The sequence below is a fragment of the Sporothrix brasiliensis genome, assembly GCF_000820605.1.
Source record: "Sporothrix brasiliensis 5110 chromosome Unknown Cont14, whole genome shotgun sequence".
Taxonomy (NCBI): Eukaryota; Fungi; Ascomycota; class Sordariomycetes; order Ophiostomatales; family Ophiostomataceae; genus Sporothrix; species Sporothrix brasiliensis.
This window is the reverse complement of record NW_024467133.1, coordinates 276,176-290,513: the sequence shown is the minus strand read 5'-3', so window position 1 is coordinate 290,513 and position 14,338 is coordinate 276,176. Positions and strand designations below refer to the sequence as shown.

The 14,338-nt window shown below is 56.5% G+C and overlaps 5 protein-coding genes across 5 annotated transcripts; 2 read left to right on the top strand and 3 right to left on the bottom strand.

Annotated features, from left to right (window-relative positions):
- Positions 1 to 2,032: 2,032 nt before the first annotated feature.
- SPBR_03749 (mitochondria fission 1 protein) lies at positions 2,033 to 3,361 on the bottom strand (the record flags this gene model as incomplete). Its single annotated transcript, XM_040762039.1, has 2 exons — positions 2,033 to 2,459; positions 3,243 to 3,361. The coding sequence occupies 2 exons, from the start codon at positions 3,359 to 3,361 to the stop codon at positions 2,033 to 2,035; spliced, it is 546 nt and encodes a 181-aa protein (XP_040622770.1).
- A 952-nt stretch (positions 3,362 to 4,313) lies between these two features.
- Positions 4,314 to 5,077, top strand: SPBR_03838 (uncharacterized protein; the record flags this gene model as incomplete). Its single annotated transcript, XM_040762128.1, has 2 exons — positions 4,314 to 4,340; positions 4,457 to 5,077. 2 exons carry the CDS (start codon positions 4,314 to 4,316, stop codon positions 5,075 to 5,077), a joined length of 648 nt encoding a protein of 215 aa, XP_040622769.1.
- Positions 5,078 to 5,608: 531 nt separating this feature from the next.
- SPBR_03740 (cut9 interacting protein) lies at positions 5,609 to 6,985 on the top strand (the record flags this gene model as incomplete). The annotated part of the gene is made up of 1 exon (XM_040762030.1): positions 5,609 to 6,985. One exon carries the CDS (start codon positions 5,609 to 5,611, stop codon positions 6,983 to 6,985), a length of 1,377 nt encoding a protein of 458 aa, XP_040622768.1.
- Positions 6,986 to 7,423: 438 nt separating this feature from the next.
- SPBR_03609 (uncharacterized protein) lies at positions 7,424 to 9,992 on the bottom strand (the record flags this gene model as incomplete). The annotated part of the gene is made up of 3 exons (XM_040761899.1): positions 7,424 to 9,631; positions 9,731 to 9,801; positions 9,914 to 9,992. The coding sequence occupies 3 exons, from the start codon at positions 9,990 to 9,992 to the stop codon at positions 7,424 to 7,426; spliced, it is 2,358 nt and encodes a 785-aa protein (XP_040622767.1).
- A 1,560-nt stretch (positions 9,993 to 11,552) lies between these two features.
- SPBR_03692 (uncharacterized protein) lies at positions 11,553 to 13,220 on the bottom strand (the record flags this gene model as incomplete). Its single annotated transcript, XM_040761982.1, has 1 exon — positions 11,553 to 13,220. One exon carries the CDS (start codon positions 13,218 to 13,220, stop codon positions 11,553 to 11,555), a length of 1,668 nt encoding a protein of 555 aa, XP_040622766.1.
- Between the last annotated feature and the right edge of the window lie 1,118 nt (positions 13,221 to 14,338).

Sequence of the window (14,338 nt, the reverse complement as noted above, 5' to 3'; positions counted from 1 at the left end):
CTGCGTCCAGCTCTGTGAAGAATGGCTGATTTTGCTGTTTGGTGGATGGCGACATTTAATCAGCGCTGATTTGTGACGGGCGAAAGTGTGCTGTGGAAACGGCAGGCGCGGTCGGCACAGTGTGGGGGTACTTCAGCTTGGTTGCTGCTGCACTGTTTGCTGCGCAAGGAAGCGACGACCGACGACTGCAGGGCAGCCGCAGGGCAATGTATGGGGCAAAATGAGACTGAAAAGGATACCGATTCAAAGGACGGGCAAAGGAGTGCGAGAAAATAGAAAAAGAGGCCAAGAAGAAACTGGAATCGAGGGAGAGAACAAGGCCCACGGGCACGGCAATTTTAGCCACCCAAATCGAAACGCAGCCTGATGGCCAAGTTGTGGAGATTGGTTGCTTTCTGGAAGCCGCTTGGAGAGCCGCAGAAAGTCAAAGACAGCAAAAGAAGGAGCATAGAGTTCTTAGTGCAGGTCTTGGGCCTATTGGGCAAAACAAATGTAGGTGGATGACAGTTGTCGACGAATGACGCACCACCGGACTGTCAGTTTGCTGTGACGGTGTGACGTGCTGTTCGTGGAGAGTGAGCCTGCTGCCGATAATGACTGCGCGGCTTTTATCTTCTTTTGCTCATTGGAAGACAACACCTGTGAATGTCTCCCGGTTGCTATGGAGAGGACTGCCCTCTATTGAACTGTGAGGCGTTCCTGCCTTTCAGGACATCTGTGACAAAACGGTCGCTATTTCTATGGGGCAAGCACAAACGGCGATACGGCCGCTTTTAAAACAATCCGCCAGACAACCGCCCAAACCTTGCTGGCCGAAGACATTACAACGGTGAGTTTTGATGGCCAGGGCTTGTTATCCGTCTCCCGCGAGTTTTGTCTTGGGTGGCAATATTGTGAGAGGCCCGGGAGGCAGCAATGGTAGCATAGAATACCGCAAGACTACCTGGCCAGTAGCCTCGCCACTTCGACTTAGCCTCATGCTTCACACGCCGTTTCTCACGGGACAGGTTGGCAGATGATATGAGAATATTTATTACAAAAATATTATGCGGAAAGTAACAAAATCCAGGCACTGAATTCATTAAATAAAACCACAGTTGACAGGACTTTTCTTGATAAGATGCAGAACACAGTACACGGACAGTCAGACATAGGTGCATGGCGATGGACGGCAAAGCTGCACGCATGCACATCCATCCTCAGGCCATGACGTATTAACTCCATGCCATTTCCAGCCCATCTGGCTAGGCCATCCTCCCCTGTCACGCTCATGCATAACACGCATCTTATTTTGGCTGCCGCTTTCCATCACCTGCAGGGCCAACGTGCATATGTCTAAACAAACCACACTAACATGGGTTTGCCGGTGTCTTCAAGACAAACGACTACGCTTCTTATGTTGCGTGTCTGGCTCGCAATGTACAAACTGAACTTAAAATTCATTTCGATTCATATGCATTTAGCTATATACTGAGAGTGGCGTTGGTTTGGGACGGTTGTACCCTCTCTGTTCCTTCTGCCGCGGAGACAAAGGAGAGGGCACCCAGCAGTGTACGTTTTCTTTGGATTCCTGTCCGTTCCCTGGTTTTGATTTTGTTTCTTAGGCTTTGGATTGACGTTGGATTTTTGAATGTTTTTGTCGTTATTTGTAGTTGTAAGGGGTGGTGTCGGCGCAAGATGCAGTCGGGCGTGGCTTGTTGTTATATAATCATTATTCGGTAGTAAGAAAACACAAATTCGAAGAAGAAAGGACGTCAGGACGTCAGGACGATGCAGCGAGCATGGCGAATGGCGGCAGAAAAAGATATGAGACAAAGACAAGAAGCATCGAGAAACAAAAAAGACAAATATGCAAAATAAACTCCTCTTGCCCTTTCCTTTCCCAGCCCGGATATAGAAAAAAGGTCCAGCTTTGTTTCGTGATTGCTGGATGATGCGCTGTATAGGTTTGATTCGTGTGGGAAGGTTCCTGGTGACCGTCGGTCGGCGCTCGTAGATACCGTCGGCAGGCCGGGAAGGTGATTCATAAGAGCTACCGCCGGCGGCCAATGTTGCGCAGCAGGACACCACCGACGACGCCCGCCACGACGGCGATGCCGCTGACAATGGCGACGCCAACGAGGCCCTCCTTCTGCACCTTGTCGTCGATCAGCGTGTTGAGGTTCGACGCCTGCTGGTTCGTTGGCTCCTTCTCGAGCAACAGGTCGTTGTAGCGGCGGGCCTCGGCGTAGTTGCCGAGCTTGTAGTTGCCGAGGGCCAGGTAGTACAAGCACTCGCGGCGGCGTTCGGGGGACGTGCGGAAGATCTCGGTCAAGAGCATGACGCCCTGTTGCTGATCGGCACGTGCGCTGGATTTGACGAGGCCCCATGCAAAGTTGAACTTGGTCTGCACGCCGACCATGTCGCCCTCCTTCTCGAACTGGGCGCGCAGCACCTGGAGCTCCGCCGGGTTGAGCGAACTGTACAAAGAAAAACCAAAAAGTCAGCGTATGAGAGGCCTCGCGGTGGTTGAAGGACAATCGGCATGTTCTTCGGCTCGGCTGCAGTCTCAGAGCCGAGTACGGCACGGTATTTGCAGCGGCCACAATGGCACGTGAGCACTCTTTCGAGGTTGCGCACCGCGACGCATATCAATGCCAAGCCACATGGCCGACACCGAGCCGGAGAGTTGGCGGATCGCGGAAAAATGGCATGGTGGAAGCCAGGGAGGCCAGGGAGGACAGGGAAGAGGAAGCTATCTAGACACGTACGTCTCCGCATCTACAGCGTCTGGTCGGTCGAACAAAGGCAGCGTTAGCAATTACTATCGCAGAAAGGGGGGGAAACCGGACAGAAGAGGCCCGTGAATGCGGAAAGAGGGTCGGATAAGCTTCACAAGTGGTGATCGCGCGACGTACATGGTAGAGCCGTCATTTTGTGGGTGTCGTGTGTCGGTGGCGCGAAGCGGATGAGGACGTTGTCGGTTCGTGCCGTCGGGTTGTGTCGTTACGTGTGAAGGGAAACGTCGTTTGTAGATATCGTCGATGTGGTGGTGGGAAAGTAGAGTGAGAAACAAAGAGGAAAGGGAGGAAATCAAGCTCAAGTTGGCTAACGCTGTTGAGGAGGTTGTGAGTGGAAGTTGCTCGTCAGACTCTAGAGAGTTATGGAGTGAACGAGAGTTTGGGCTTGGGGAAGGAACAGGCAAAAAAACCTGCTAGTGAACAGGGAAGGAACAACTGGAGCAGACGGCAGCAGGCACCCACGAAACCCCACCCTTTCCGCCACCACCGCGCACCAAGTTTTGCATCACGGCGTCGAACTCGCTGGGTCCAAACGTGCACGGCACGCGCTCGCTTGTTGCCCCTACGCTGTACGTCGTCATAGCGCTCTCGCGCTGTAAGTTTAATACGACGTAGCTTTGCGTTGTAAGATATTGCTCCGACGGTCCAGGCTCCGGACACACGCGCGCATGGCGCTGTGATTTGGGCCTTGGGGAGTTCGAGAGGGGCCACAGAGGGTTGAGAGGGCGAAGCTGCATGGCGCTAAGACGCTAATTTGCAGCGCTGTGTGTTACCGACCCAGCGACCTTGCATTTCGCAAATGCAAAAGAGAAGAGGGGAAGTTGTGGAAGTAGCTCCTCGGCCTGCTGCAGGCCACCACGCTCCTGCCCGCGTGCACGACGTAATAGCGACATGTGACTTCATGGAAGCGGGCAGGTGCGATCAGCAGCCGCCCAAGAGACGAACTTTGGTTGGCGAGGAAGGCAGGACCGACCGTCTGAACAAGATGGGTGGGTAGTTGTAGCATTGAGAAATGATGCAGAATACATGAATCGTACTTTCCTGTTTTACCTATCGCTGGGAGACACTTTATGTCGTGCTTTCGCGAAATGGTAAACAAAAGGCCATTTTTATAACGTCGCCACAAGTAATTGTCAACCGTATCGAAAGGCTCTGCAGCCGTCAATTCGTACAAATATCTTCTTTTGCTCACAACCCTTTTTTTATAACAAAATAAAATGTAGATCAATGACGGTGTGGTTGTTTCTCTCCGTCAATAATTGGCGGGTCGTTGGGGAAGGAGCGATGGTCACCGATAAGATAATCACCCCAGCGACGCGCTCGCATTCATTAATGGCAACAACGCGCGCATAGTCGTTTCGCGACGAACGTGAGCGGCAAAATCATTTAAACAGTGTCAACACAGCACAACCACCGCGACGACACTTTATGAAACGGTTTCGCGAATTGATTGAACGGCCAACGCATCGCAACGGAGTCCTCACAAATTACGACTAGAAAAATCGCATCTCCATACCCCAAAATCAGCCCATCATGTTGTTCGAAGAAGACCCGTCCGTGGTACGTTTTGCGCCGAGAAAAAAGACCATGGGGGCACCATGACGAGGGGAGGACGATGCCAGGGAGAGCATTTTGTCTACCTAATCCACCTACTAACCGTTCTTGTCTCCCTCCAGCTCATCCAGCACACCGTCGACAACTTCAACACTGCACCAGACAAGGCCGCTGTCGCCCGCATCAAGGAATCGCTGTCCACCCTCCAGGAAGCGCGCCAGCTGCAGGTTGAGCAGGCCGAGGCGTCTATGAAGCGCCTCGCGCGCCAGCTCAACACGCTCGGCGCCCAGCACGACGAGCTCGCGTCGAAGCACGCGGCGGCCGCGCACGCGCCGACGATTGCGCACCTCGACACCCAGAAATTCCGCGTGGCCAAGGCCGCGTCGGACCTCGAGATGGAGACGGAGCGGCTGTCGGCCCAGGCAGCGGATCTTTCGGCGCGTCTGCAAGAGTTGGAGCTGCAAGGAGACGACGGCCCGCTGGTCGGCGGCGGTGGCAGCGGTGGCAGTGGCAGTGGCAGCGGCAGCGGCGCGGCGGCCGCGGCGACCGAGGACGAGGTGCTGCTGCGCCTGCGCGTCTACCGCAGCTTGGGAATTGAACTCGAGCGCGACGGCGCGGGCCACGACGGCGAATGGTCGCGGGCGGTGATCCGCAACGACCGGAAGGGCGACGTGCATGTGGTCAACATGGACAAGAAGTTCTCACGGTTCTTCTACGCCAACTACTTCTGGCAGACGCTATAGCTGCAGCCAGAGGAGGAACGCACAAATGAAGGGCTACGAGGGAAATATGGCCGAATTGTACATATAGACTGGGCTGGTGTACGGCGTTTTTGTTGTCATTTTTGCGCCTTGGGTATAGGCATTGCGCTGCCGTGGACCGGCCGTGCAGCGATGGTATGATACTATGAGTACTATGAATTTTAAAGAAATCACAAAGTGTGAGCCCCTCGACTCCCCTCTATACCAAACGTGGTGACTGTGATGGGATGATTTATGTATTTCGTCGTCCAGTCTGCAGTCTTCTGGAGCCCTTCCACGTTGGGCAAGTTTTAGTGGGTTGCTCCCGCTGTAAAACCCCGCCGGCTGATCCCGCTTGATGACTCTTCCGCTAGCTCTCCAGAACGTGTAACAGGGCGTGGTGCCAACGACATCTCTTTTTAATCCTTCAGCACATCAACTATATATAGCTGTCAAAATTAACACTTTCATCCAAAACAATATTTTTCAAGTGTGCCTCTATCAACCGATTCAACTGTCCTCACACCCCGCATAATGTGCGGCGACAGCGACGTTCATGTGCCGCAGGCGGCGGTGCGTCTGGACGATCCCAATGCAGACGAGATCTTTCCCTGGCAGACAGGTCGCATCTGCGATGCCCATTGCCACCCGACCGACACGATGGCGTCGCTGCATACAATATCGGGCATGGGAACGGCGGCGCTGACGGTCATGTCGACACGAGCGCAGGACCAGGACCTGGTAGCACAGCTTGGCGCCGGCGACCCCAAGGTCGTTCCGGCCTTTGGCTGGCACCCCTGGTTTTCGTATCAACTGTACGATGATACATCGGCAGGTGCTTTGCCAAATGGACAAGGCAGCGGCAGTGCAGACCTCGTATCTATGAAGGACAAGAGACGGCACCTGGCATCGGTCCTGACACCGTCTCCACCGTTGGGTACGGAGAGGGACGACGCCAAAGACGACAACCACGACAATCAAGACAACCACGACAAGACGGCGGCCCTGCTGTCTGCGCTCGATGCGCTGGCCAACAGTCTTCCTGCAGTCCGGCCGTTGTCTGCCTTTCTGGCCGAGACGCGTCAACGGCTCATCGACCATCCAACGGCCCTGGTCGGTGAGATTGGCGTTGACAAAGCGTTCCGCGTCCCCGAACCGGCTGTCGAGAGCGGTAGTGCAGCGGCCGAAGGACTGACGCCGGGTGGCCGCGAGGGCCGGCGATTGTCGCCGTTCCGTGTGCAGCCGGCACACCAGGTGGCCGTTCTCGCGGGCCAGCTGCGGCTGGCGGCCGAACTGAAGCGGCCCGTCAGCGTCCACGGCGTGCAGGCGCATGGCTTGCTGTTTTCGACGTTGGCTGCGACCTGGCGTGGCCATGCGCGGACCGTCCTCTCCCGGCGCGAGCGGCACCAAATCAAGGGCATCGCCGGCATCGAGGGCATCGAAAACGACGACAGTGACAGCGAGGAGGGCGCCGAGGACGACGGCAGTCACTGTAACGATGGCCATGGACGCCGTGCACGGACGGGCAAGGCTGAGGCCACACCCAAACCGTTCCCACCGGCCATCTGCCTGCACTCGTTCAGCGGTCCCGTCGACATGCTGCGACAGTACCTGGACCCCCACATCCCCTCTGCCATATACTTCTCCTTCTCCACTGCTGTCAACTGCAGCACCGAGAGCGGGTGCCAACGAACGGCCCAAGTCATTGCGGCGTGCCCGGAAGACCGGATTCTGGTTGAAAGCGATCTGCATACCGCCGGTCCGGCAATGGATGCTGCACTTGAAAACATTTGTCGGCGTGTGTGTGCCATCAAGAAGTGGACACTGGCCGAGGGCGTGGAGCGCGTAGCGCAAAATTATGATGCGTTTATCCTGCGGGCATCATCAAAACCAAAGAATGGGAAGGCATGAGGGAAGCAATTATCGGTAGTCCGAAATATATCAAATGTCCATGTTTGCGTGATCCAAAAAAGAAAAACTATCTGTCTTAATTAAGGGCGCGAACCTTGCGTTGCCTGTAAATAGATGGTCCGACGATGACATAGGAAATATACAGTATAAAACATAACATAAGAACAATGTACCTGCGGCCCAAGCTTGCTGCAACTTATAACACCGGAAAATACTAATAAGGAAGAAACAAAGAAACCCAAAGGAAACCGTGCTGTTGCGTAAATCGAGAAAAGTGAAAATAGAAAAAGTGTGACAACATAGAATGTGGAGCATCACGATATGCCGTGCAATAGAAAAGAAAACAAATTCCAGAAATGTCCGTATATGGCTCGCTTCAAAGCACACTAGCTTGTTTAGGCGGTCATTTGTATGTTGACTCGATGGTCGTTCCTGAACTTAATGGTTGGCGCCCGGGTGGTACTGGAAACCGTCCGCAACCACAGACGCCTCAACGAAGTTGACATATGCGTGGTCGTCAGGGGAGTACGCAGGCGGCAGTGACTCGGTATCATCAAAGTCCGAATCAATGCCGGCCGCGTCGCGCCGGCCGTAACCGGCAACAGCGTTGGATGTGTTCACCACGGATGGCGGCGGCGGCGGTGGTGGTGGGGGCTGGCGGTAGGGTGCTATTGGTGCCGGTGGTGGTGCGGCACGAGCAGCAGCAGGAGCAGAAGCAGAAACAGGGGCCGGAGGTATGGCATTCCGAGACGCCGGTGGTGAGACTGAGTGCATCGCCCGCTCCAGGTCGTCGTCCTGCTGCTGCCGTCTTGACTCGGCCGTCTGCGCAATGGCAGCGCGACCCTCTTCGGCGGCAATCATCTGGCCAACAACGTCAGCTGCGGCACGGAACTCGGCAATCTCGTCTTCCAGAGAGGGGGCGGGCGAGTGCTGGCGAGACGGGGGCGTGCTGGTCACAATGTGACCGTCAGCCGGTGTGCGGAGGCTCGTGCGATCCGAAGGTCTGGCGTTGGGCTCGCCCAACTTCTCATCGCCACTGTGGCCTCCGAATATAAAACGCCGGACATTACGGAAGAAACCGCGAACAGACGCCTTGTGTTCGCGGCGACGCTCACGGCGACGCTCACGACGGGCTTGCCGACGCTCCTGACGATCTTGTCGACGCCCGTGACGGTCTTGTCGACGCTCGTGACGGTCTTGGACCCCCTCAGTAATCCGTTGGAAGCGAGCTGCAAACCTGCGAAAGCCTCTTGGGCGACTGGCTTCGCGAAGCAGGTGTTCCTTCACACGCCGATTGCGGCAGCGACGACCGAAGACGAACAAAAGGATGAGAACCAGACTGAAGAAAGCGACCATCTTCGCGACTGGGGCATGCCTAAACAGGTGGCTGCCGTAGCCATGGTGGCCATGCTTCCACGCAACCCGTGGTTGGGAGCCATCCGGGCCATAGCCATGCATTTTACGGCCGCGGAATTCGCCCCCTTTGTTGACAGGGTGCTTATCAAAGCGACCACCACCAGCCATACCCACCCAGGAAGGACCTTCAGGACCAGGACCGCCATGATGGTGATCCTCGTCGTTGGAAGGCTGAGAGACTGGAGGAGGAGGGCCATGAGGATGCTTCGGCGGGACCCCTTCGGACGGCGGCGGCGGTGGCGGCGGGGTCGTTAGTTCGTCGTCAGGCGCAGGTAGAGGCGCGAAAACAGACGAGCAGTGGAAGAGGAATGAAGGTGGCGGCGGCGGCGGGGGCGGCGGACCAGCACGGCCATGCTCAGGAACACAGTAGGGGCGGAACATAAAAGGCTGGCCCTTCGGGTGACCATGGCGAGGACCTTGAGGAGGGCCGTGGTGATGGCTATGCGGCGGGGCCCAGCCAGGTTGGCCACGGGGCGTGTCTTCGCCAAACGTGTTGGCAATCAGCTCGCCGTAGAGCGACTTGGCAGTGCCAGCGACCTTGTGCAGGACCGAGCCGATCACCGAAGTAACGTCGGAGCAAGGGCCACCTCTCTTGCCGGCGCCGTACTTATGGGCATCGATAAGAGGAGACGCAGATGGGCCGAAGCGATCGACGATGTACCGCTCGCGAGCGTGGATGCTGTGGTGCAGCAGGGCGACACTTCGGTGCATCATGATGAGGCTGTTCTCCCAGGCGATGAGGTCGGCCGCATCAGCGTCGTTGTCGGAGGTGTTGTCACTGTCGCCGGTGTCGGCGGCCGTGTCAGCCGAGGTTGTCAAAGTCGTCGGAGGCTTGAAGTACTCGTCGTTGAAATGGAAGGTACTGGCGGCGTTCTCAATAAGGACGATGCGGGCGGGTGCGATTTGGCGGAAACGGACGGTTGTGGGAGCCTTGGCGGCGTCGTCCTCGACGGCCACACCGTTGACAGAAACGATGCGGAGGTTCATCACCTGTTCACGGTCCCGGCCACCCCAAGAAACACAGTCGCTCCCCCAGCTGATGACGGCAGATGGCGTGTCCTTGTTGCTCGTCTCGTCGGTGTTAGCGTCGGCGTTGGTGGTGTCCAAAGCCTGAAAATCGGGGTACAGCGGCAGTGAGAGCTTGCCGTCCTCCGGAAGGGCCTCGCCATTGATGGTGACGTTGGCGGTGCCGCAGGGGGTGAGCGACTCAAAGACATCGAGGCGGAAGGTCTGCCAGTTTCAAAAAGTTAGTGGCGCTGTGTCCAAGGGGCTCGACTGCCCGGCGAGAGAATTGTACGAGACATAAATCCAAACGGGCTAATATCGTACCAAAAACGGCGTGCTGTTCTCAAGGCCGGCATCTGGAACGTCAAGGGTGATAAAGGCCGACGGCTTGTCGTCTAGAAGAGAGTCAGTCCCCCGACATTCAGGAGATAGGAATAAGGCACGAGCGTCTCGTCATGATCCCGGGACGTCTTGCGCCTCCGCAACTTCGGTTCCTCCATGTCTTACGTTGTGGCGATGCTGTGGCACCGACGCCTCTGGCCAGCGCCGGCGCCAGCAAGAGGCCGGCCTTGAGGAGGCCGTGCATGATCGTTTGTCTACTTTGCTAATTCTCGTCGTCGTTTGATAGTAGCAGGCTGCCGGATTTCAGTCGTCCTCGCCAATGAGCCGGGAGGCAACAATGAATATGATGCTGGCACGAGTACGGGGCCGAGAAAGTCGAATTGAGGGCAGCCTAGCGAGCCGCCAAGTAGGAACACGACGAGAAGACCGAAAAAGATATAAGAAGCAAAACAAGCGGCCAACAAGGGCCACCACAAAAAAAAGATCGTGAGTTCACCCTCGTGCCTTTTGTTGGGAGGACCAAGAACAAAACGGGCAAGAGCAAACAATCACAACAGCCTCGTGAGAAGAAGCAAAAACGGAAGGAGAGGGGGATGGATTCGGCGACTGAAAAGGGAAAAGGGGCCCCAGCAGCGACGAACAGGGAAGTCACGGCACATTCGGCGACGAAAGTGGGCAGGAACGCCTCTACAACGAACTGGCAAAGGACACTGGAACCACTGAGCACTGAACACTGGACACAACACTGGACGAAAGGACAGTTCCTGCAACAGAAGAGGCGGGACCAAAAGAATAAGCCTACTGCAAGAGTCGGGCGAATCTTGGTCCACACTGCAGAAACCGAGCCAGGAAGCAGGAAGGCACGAGTGTCAGAATGCAACAGGCCAAACCAAAAACTGCAGTGGTGCGTCGGCATAAGGCAGGAGCGAAGGATGAAGGCAACTGACAACGAGAAGACGTGACCGCTAGAAGAGGAGCCCATCTGAAAAGTGGGGCTATCCACGACAGGGGGCTGCATCATTCGCAGGAAGGCGCAACAGGGCTGCTGGGGCGGTGGTCCAATGAGCGTCAACTGGCTGACGAGTCCTTCTAAACCCTTTTCTGCCCAGTGCAGCACACTGAACAATTGCCCGTTTGGTATTAAGTTACGGGGGAGGGGGGCGGGGAGGATCTTTTACGGATTAGCAGATTGTCTAGCAAGTGTCGTGATTTTCAATGCAACTCGAAGTCTCTGGTAAAAGAGGTATGATGTATGGTGCTTGAGAATATCCAGATTTAGTTACATGCCTTTGGAGTACGCGGAGACTATGCGTCATGAAGGAGAAAATATGAAAACATTTGAGTAATCTCTAAGCCATTCCCCTCCGACTTGTATTCATGTTAGTCGGAGCTATTTCAACGACCGAGAAGAAGACAGTTCCAAGAACGGACAGATCCCCTCATCGCCTATTGTGTGGAACTGGTTGGGTTACATATCTATGAGTAGGTTCTGCTGTGAAGCTCATAGGGATGTGGTGTGTCCTGCTCAATGCACGTCTGAGGCAAAGCTACCCGACACGCAACGCTCCATTGGATTCCCTCGTTTTTCAGGGATATCCCAGTCGGGTGATCAATGTGCAGAGGATAAAAAGTAGGCACAATAATGGAGGAGCAAAGAAGAAAAGAAGGGCAAAAAAAGCAACAAGCCGGTAAATAAACTCCTCCCTGGTCCAGCCGATGTATAAAACGCCATCCATATGAAGAGCAAGAAACGACCAAATCAAAAAGACCAAATCAAACGATCAAACAACTGCCACACAACAGTTTATGCCTGCACGGCGTGCACACCTGCATCGCTCTCGCTCACGACGCTGCCCACCTCGGACCAGCTCGTCGGCGTCAGGACACCCTCGCTCTCGCTCTCGTTCTCGCCGTTCTCGCCGTTCTCGCCGTTGTCGCTGTTGTCGTCGGCTTCGCTGAGCACGCCGTAGTCGGAGGCGCCGGCATCGGCGACGGACACGGCGGAAGACGAGGACGGTGTGGTCGAGGGCACGGACGGTGCCGCCGCGATCTGTGCTGCTGCCACCGGGACAAGCTCCGGAACACTGTCCGTCTGCGCATCGGCATGGTCAACGACCGAGTGGTCGTCGCCCCACACAGACACGGACCCGGTGGGCGTCATCTCGCCGCCGCTAATAATGGACGGCTCGGACATGCCGACCGAGGGTGTGACGGGCAGCGGCGAGTAGAAGCCGGGCAGGCTGCTGGAGTTTTGGGCCCAGGCCTGGATGGAGTTGTAGGCCTCGGTGTTGACCTGGTTGGCCTCCTGGTTGGCCTCCTGGGTGTCTTGGCCTGGCAGAACAACCGTGTCGTCGATGGCATTGTCCTCGGGCTTGCGGAACAGCCGCAGAGACAGCTGGGAGTCGATTTCGGCAGCGGCGAGCGTGGTGGGTGACGCCTCGGCCTTGGCCTCGTCGGCGTAGTCGTCGACGTCAAAGAAGACCTCGGAGCGGGTGGTCTGCCGGGCCTCGGGGATCGCCGGCAGAGGATCGAACACGGCGTCCATGTGGTTCGTGCTGGTGTCGGGTTCCGTCGCGCTGTAGATGTCGGACATGGTCTCGTCCCGGTCGGGTGCAATCAGGTAGGCAGTGCCCGCGTTGTACGCCTCGGCGGCCGTCGGGTCGGCCGTGTGGCGGCGCTCGTTGCGGACGCTATGGTCGTCGTCGTGCTCGTCCATCTCAATGCCGTACTCGTCGCCGAACGGGTTGGCGTACAGCGCAGCCGTGTGAAGACCACGCACGCCCTCGGGCCGCCGGCGACGGAGCATACCGCTGCTGAAGGGGTCCTCGGCCGACGACAGCTGCGAGTCACTCATCCGCATCAGATCGGCGCCCGTGTTGACGACAAAGGTACCGCGGTCGGCGTTGTGGTCCGGGCGCATAAACTGGTCAAACGACGTCTTGCTGCGAGGCTGGGCCTGGGGTCCACCCAGCGACGGCAAGTAAATACCGGCCGCTGCGGCTGCGTCCCGGGTGGCTCTCTGCAGGCTTTCCAGCGCCGAGGACGGCGACTCGCCCGTCGGTGCCTGTGTACGGGCCGCCTCTCTGGCCTTGCGTTCCTCCTCCTTCTTGCGTTCCATCTGCATGCGGTTCCAGTACAGGAGCTCCTCGCGCTGGCGGCGGCGGGACTCCTCGTCGGCCACGACGCCCGGGTCTCCGGCCGCGCGGCGGCCTTGCGAGAGCATGAAGCCCTCGGCGTCCTCGGGGCGGTTGAAGACAGGCTCGCCTTCGTGTTGTCTGTTTCTGGTCCGTTCGTCGGTGTCCTCGCCGTTCACGGTGTCGTTGAGGGACTGCATGGCAACGGCAATACGGCGACGGAGGTCGTCAGCCATGCGGCGGACTTCGGGGGATTCATAGACGGCGATGGCGGTGACGACGGCCACGGAAATGGCGATGAAGCCGGCTGAGACGATCACTGGGTTAACAGGAGGCATGGCGAAGAGCGGGCTACGCGATAAGGACGCGAGGAAGTGGAGAGGAAGGAGACAAAATGAAGCAACAAAAGAGAGAGCTGGTGGGATATGGTGTAATTGGGGCACTCCGCCTTTTTCGCTTGTTGACGCAAAAGACGAGATGCAGCTGCTGGCCGCTGTATGGATGATGCGGGCAGCAAACGTAAGCAAAAGTAAGTGAATAAATGGACAGAAAAGAAAAGGGAACGAAATCAAGAAAAGAATAAAAAACCAATCGAAATTTCGATTGGGAACAGTTGGGAAAACAAGACAGAAAAGGCAGAGAAAGAGGAAGACGGCCGCCAGAAACGAGTGCGTAACGCAGCGTCTAGGCAGCCCAATTCCTGGCGATGAGGCAAACTTTTGGGTGAGGCAGCCCTCTTGCCACCAGGAATCAACCTCACTGCCACCGCCTGCCAGGGCTACTTTTTGTAAGACATAGTCTATAGTGCACGTGCCGTCATGGGAAAGTGCCCTGCAGGAGCGCCTGGCGGCGGGAAGGTGCAGGAAAGTGGGCAGCCGATCAATGGCGCTTGTGACAAGTTGCTGTGTTAGGGGCGATTTTAGGGGTGTAAGATACTGTGGTACTTGGAAATAGAAGGGCAGCAGGGCAGGTGGGGGAGAAGAGGGGCGGCAACAGGGGATATCAGCGGGTTCTGGGGGTACATTTTGGTGTGCGCTTTGGGGCTTTCGGGGGAAGAACGCAAAGGGCTATGACGGTAATTCGTAGGCGGGGTCGATCGTGGGTGGTTCCTTTCTCACCTTTGGCAACGAGAGGCAGAGGCATTTTGCCGGCAGAATCGGCTTGGCTTTTTGGCCAACGTAGAGGGACACAGACGAGACAGACTGATGGTGCTCAGATGGAGGAGATCGAAGAGAGCAGGCGACGAATAGAATAGGGAAAGAAAGCAAAAGAGGCAAATGAAAGACACAGGCGCAGAGGACGGGCAAACGAGACGGAGACGCAAATCGAAACGTAGAACGAGAAGCTGCCACGATGCGATGGATCTTCGATGTCGGCGTAGGAGGAAGAAGAATGAAGAGAGGAGGACAAAATTACAAAAGGAAAAAGGTAGAAAAGAAGCCGACAAAAGAAAAGA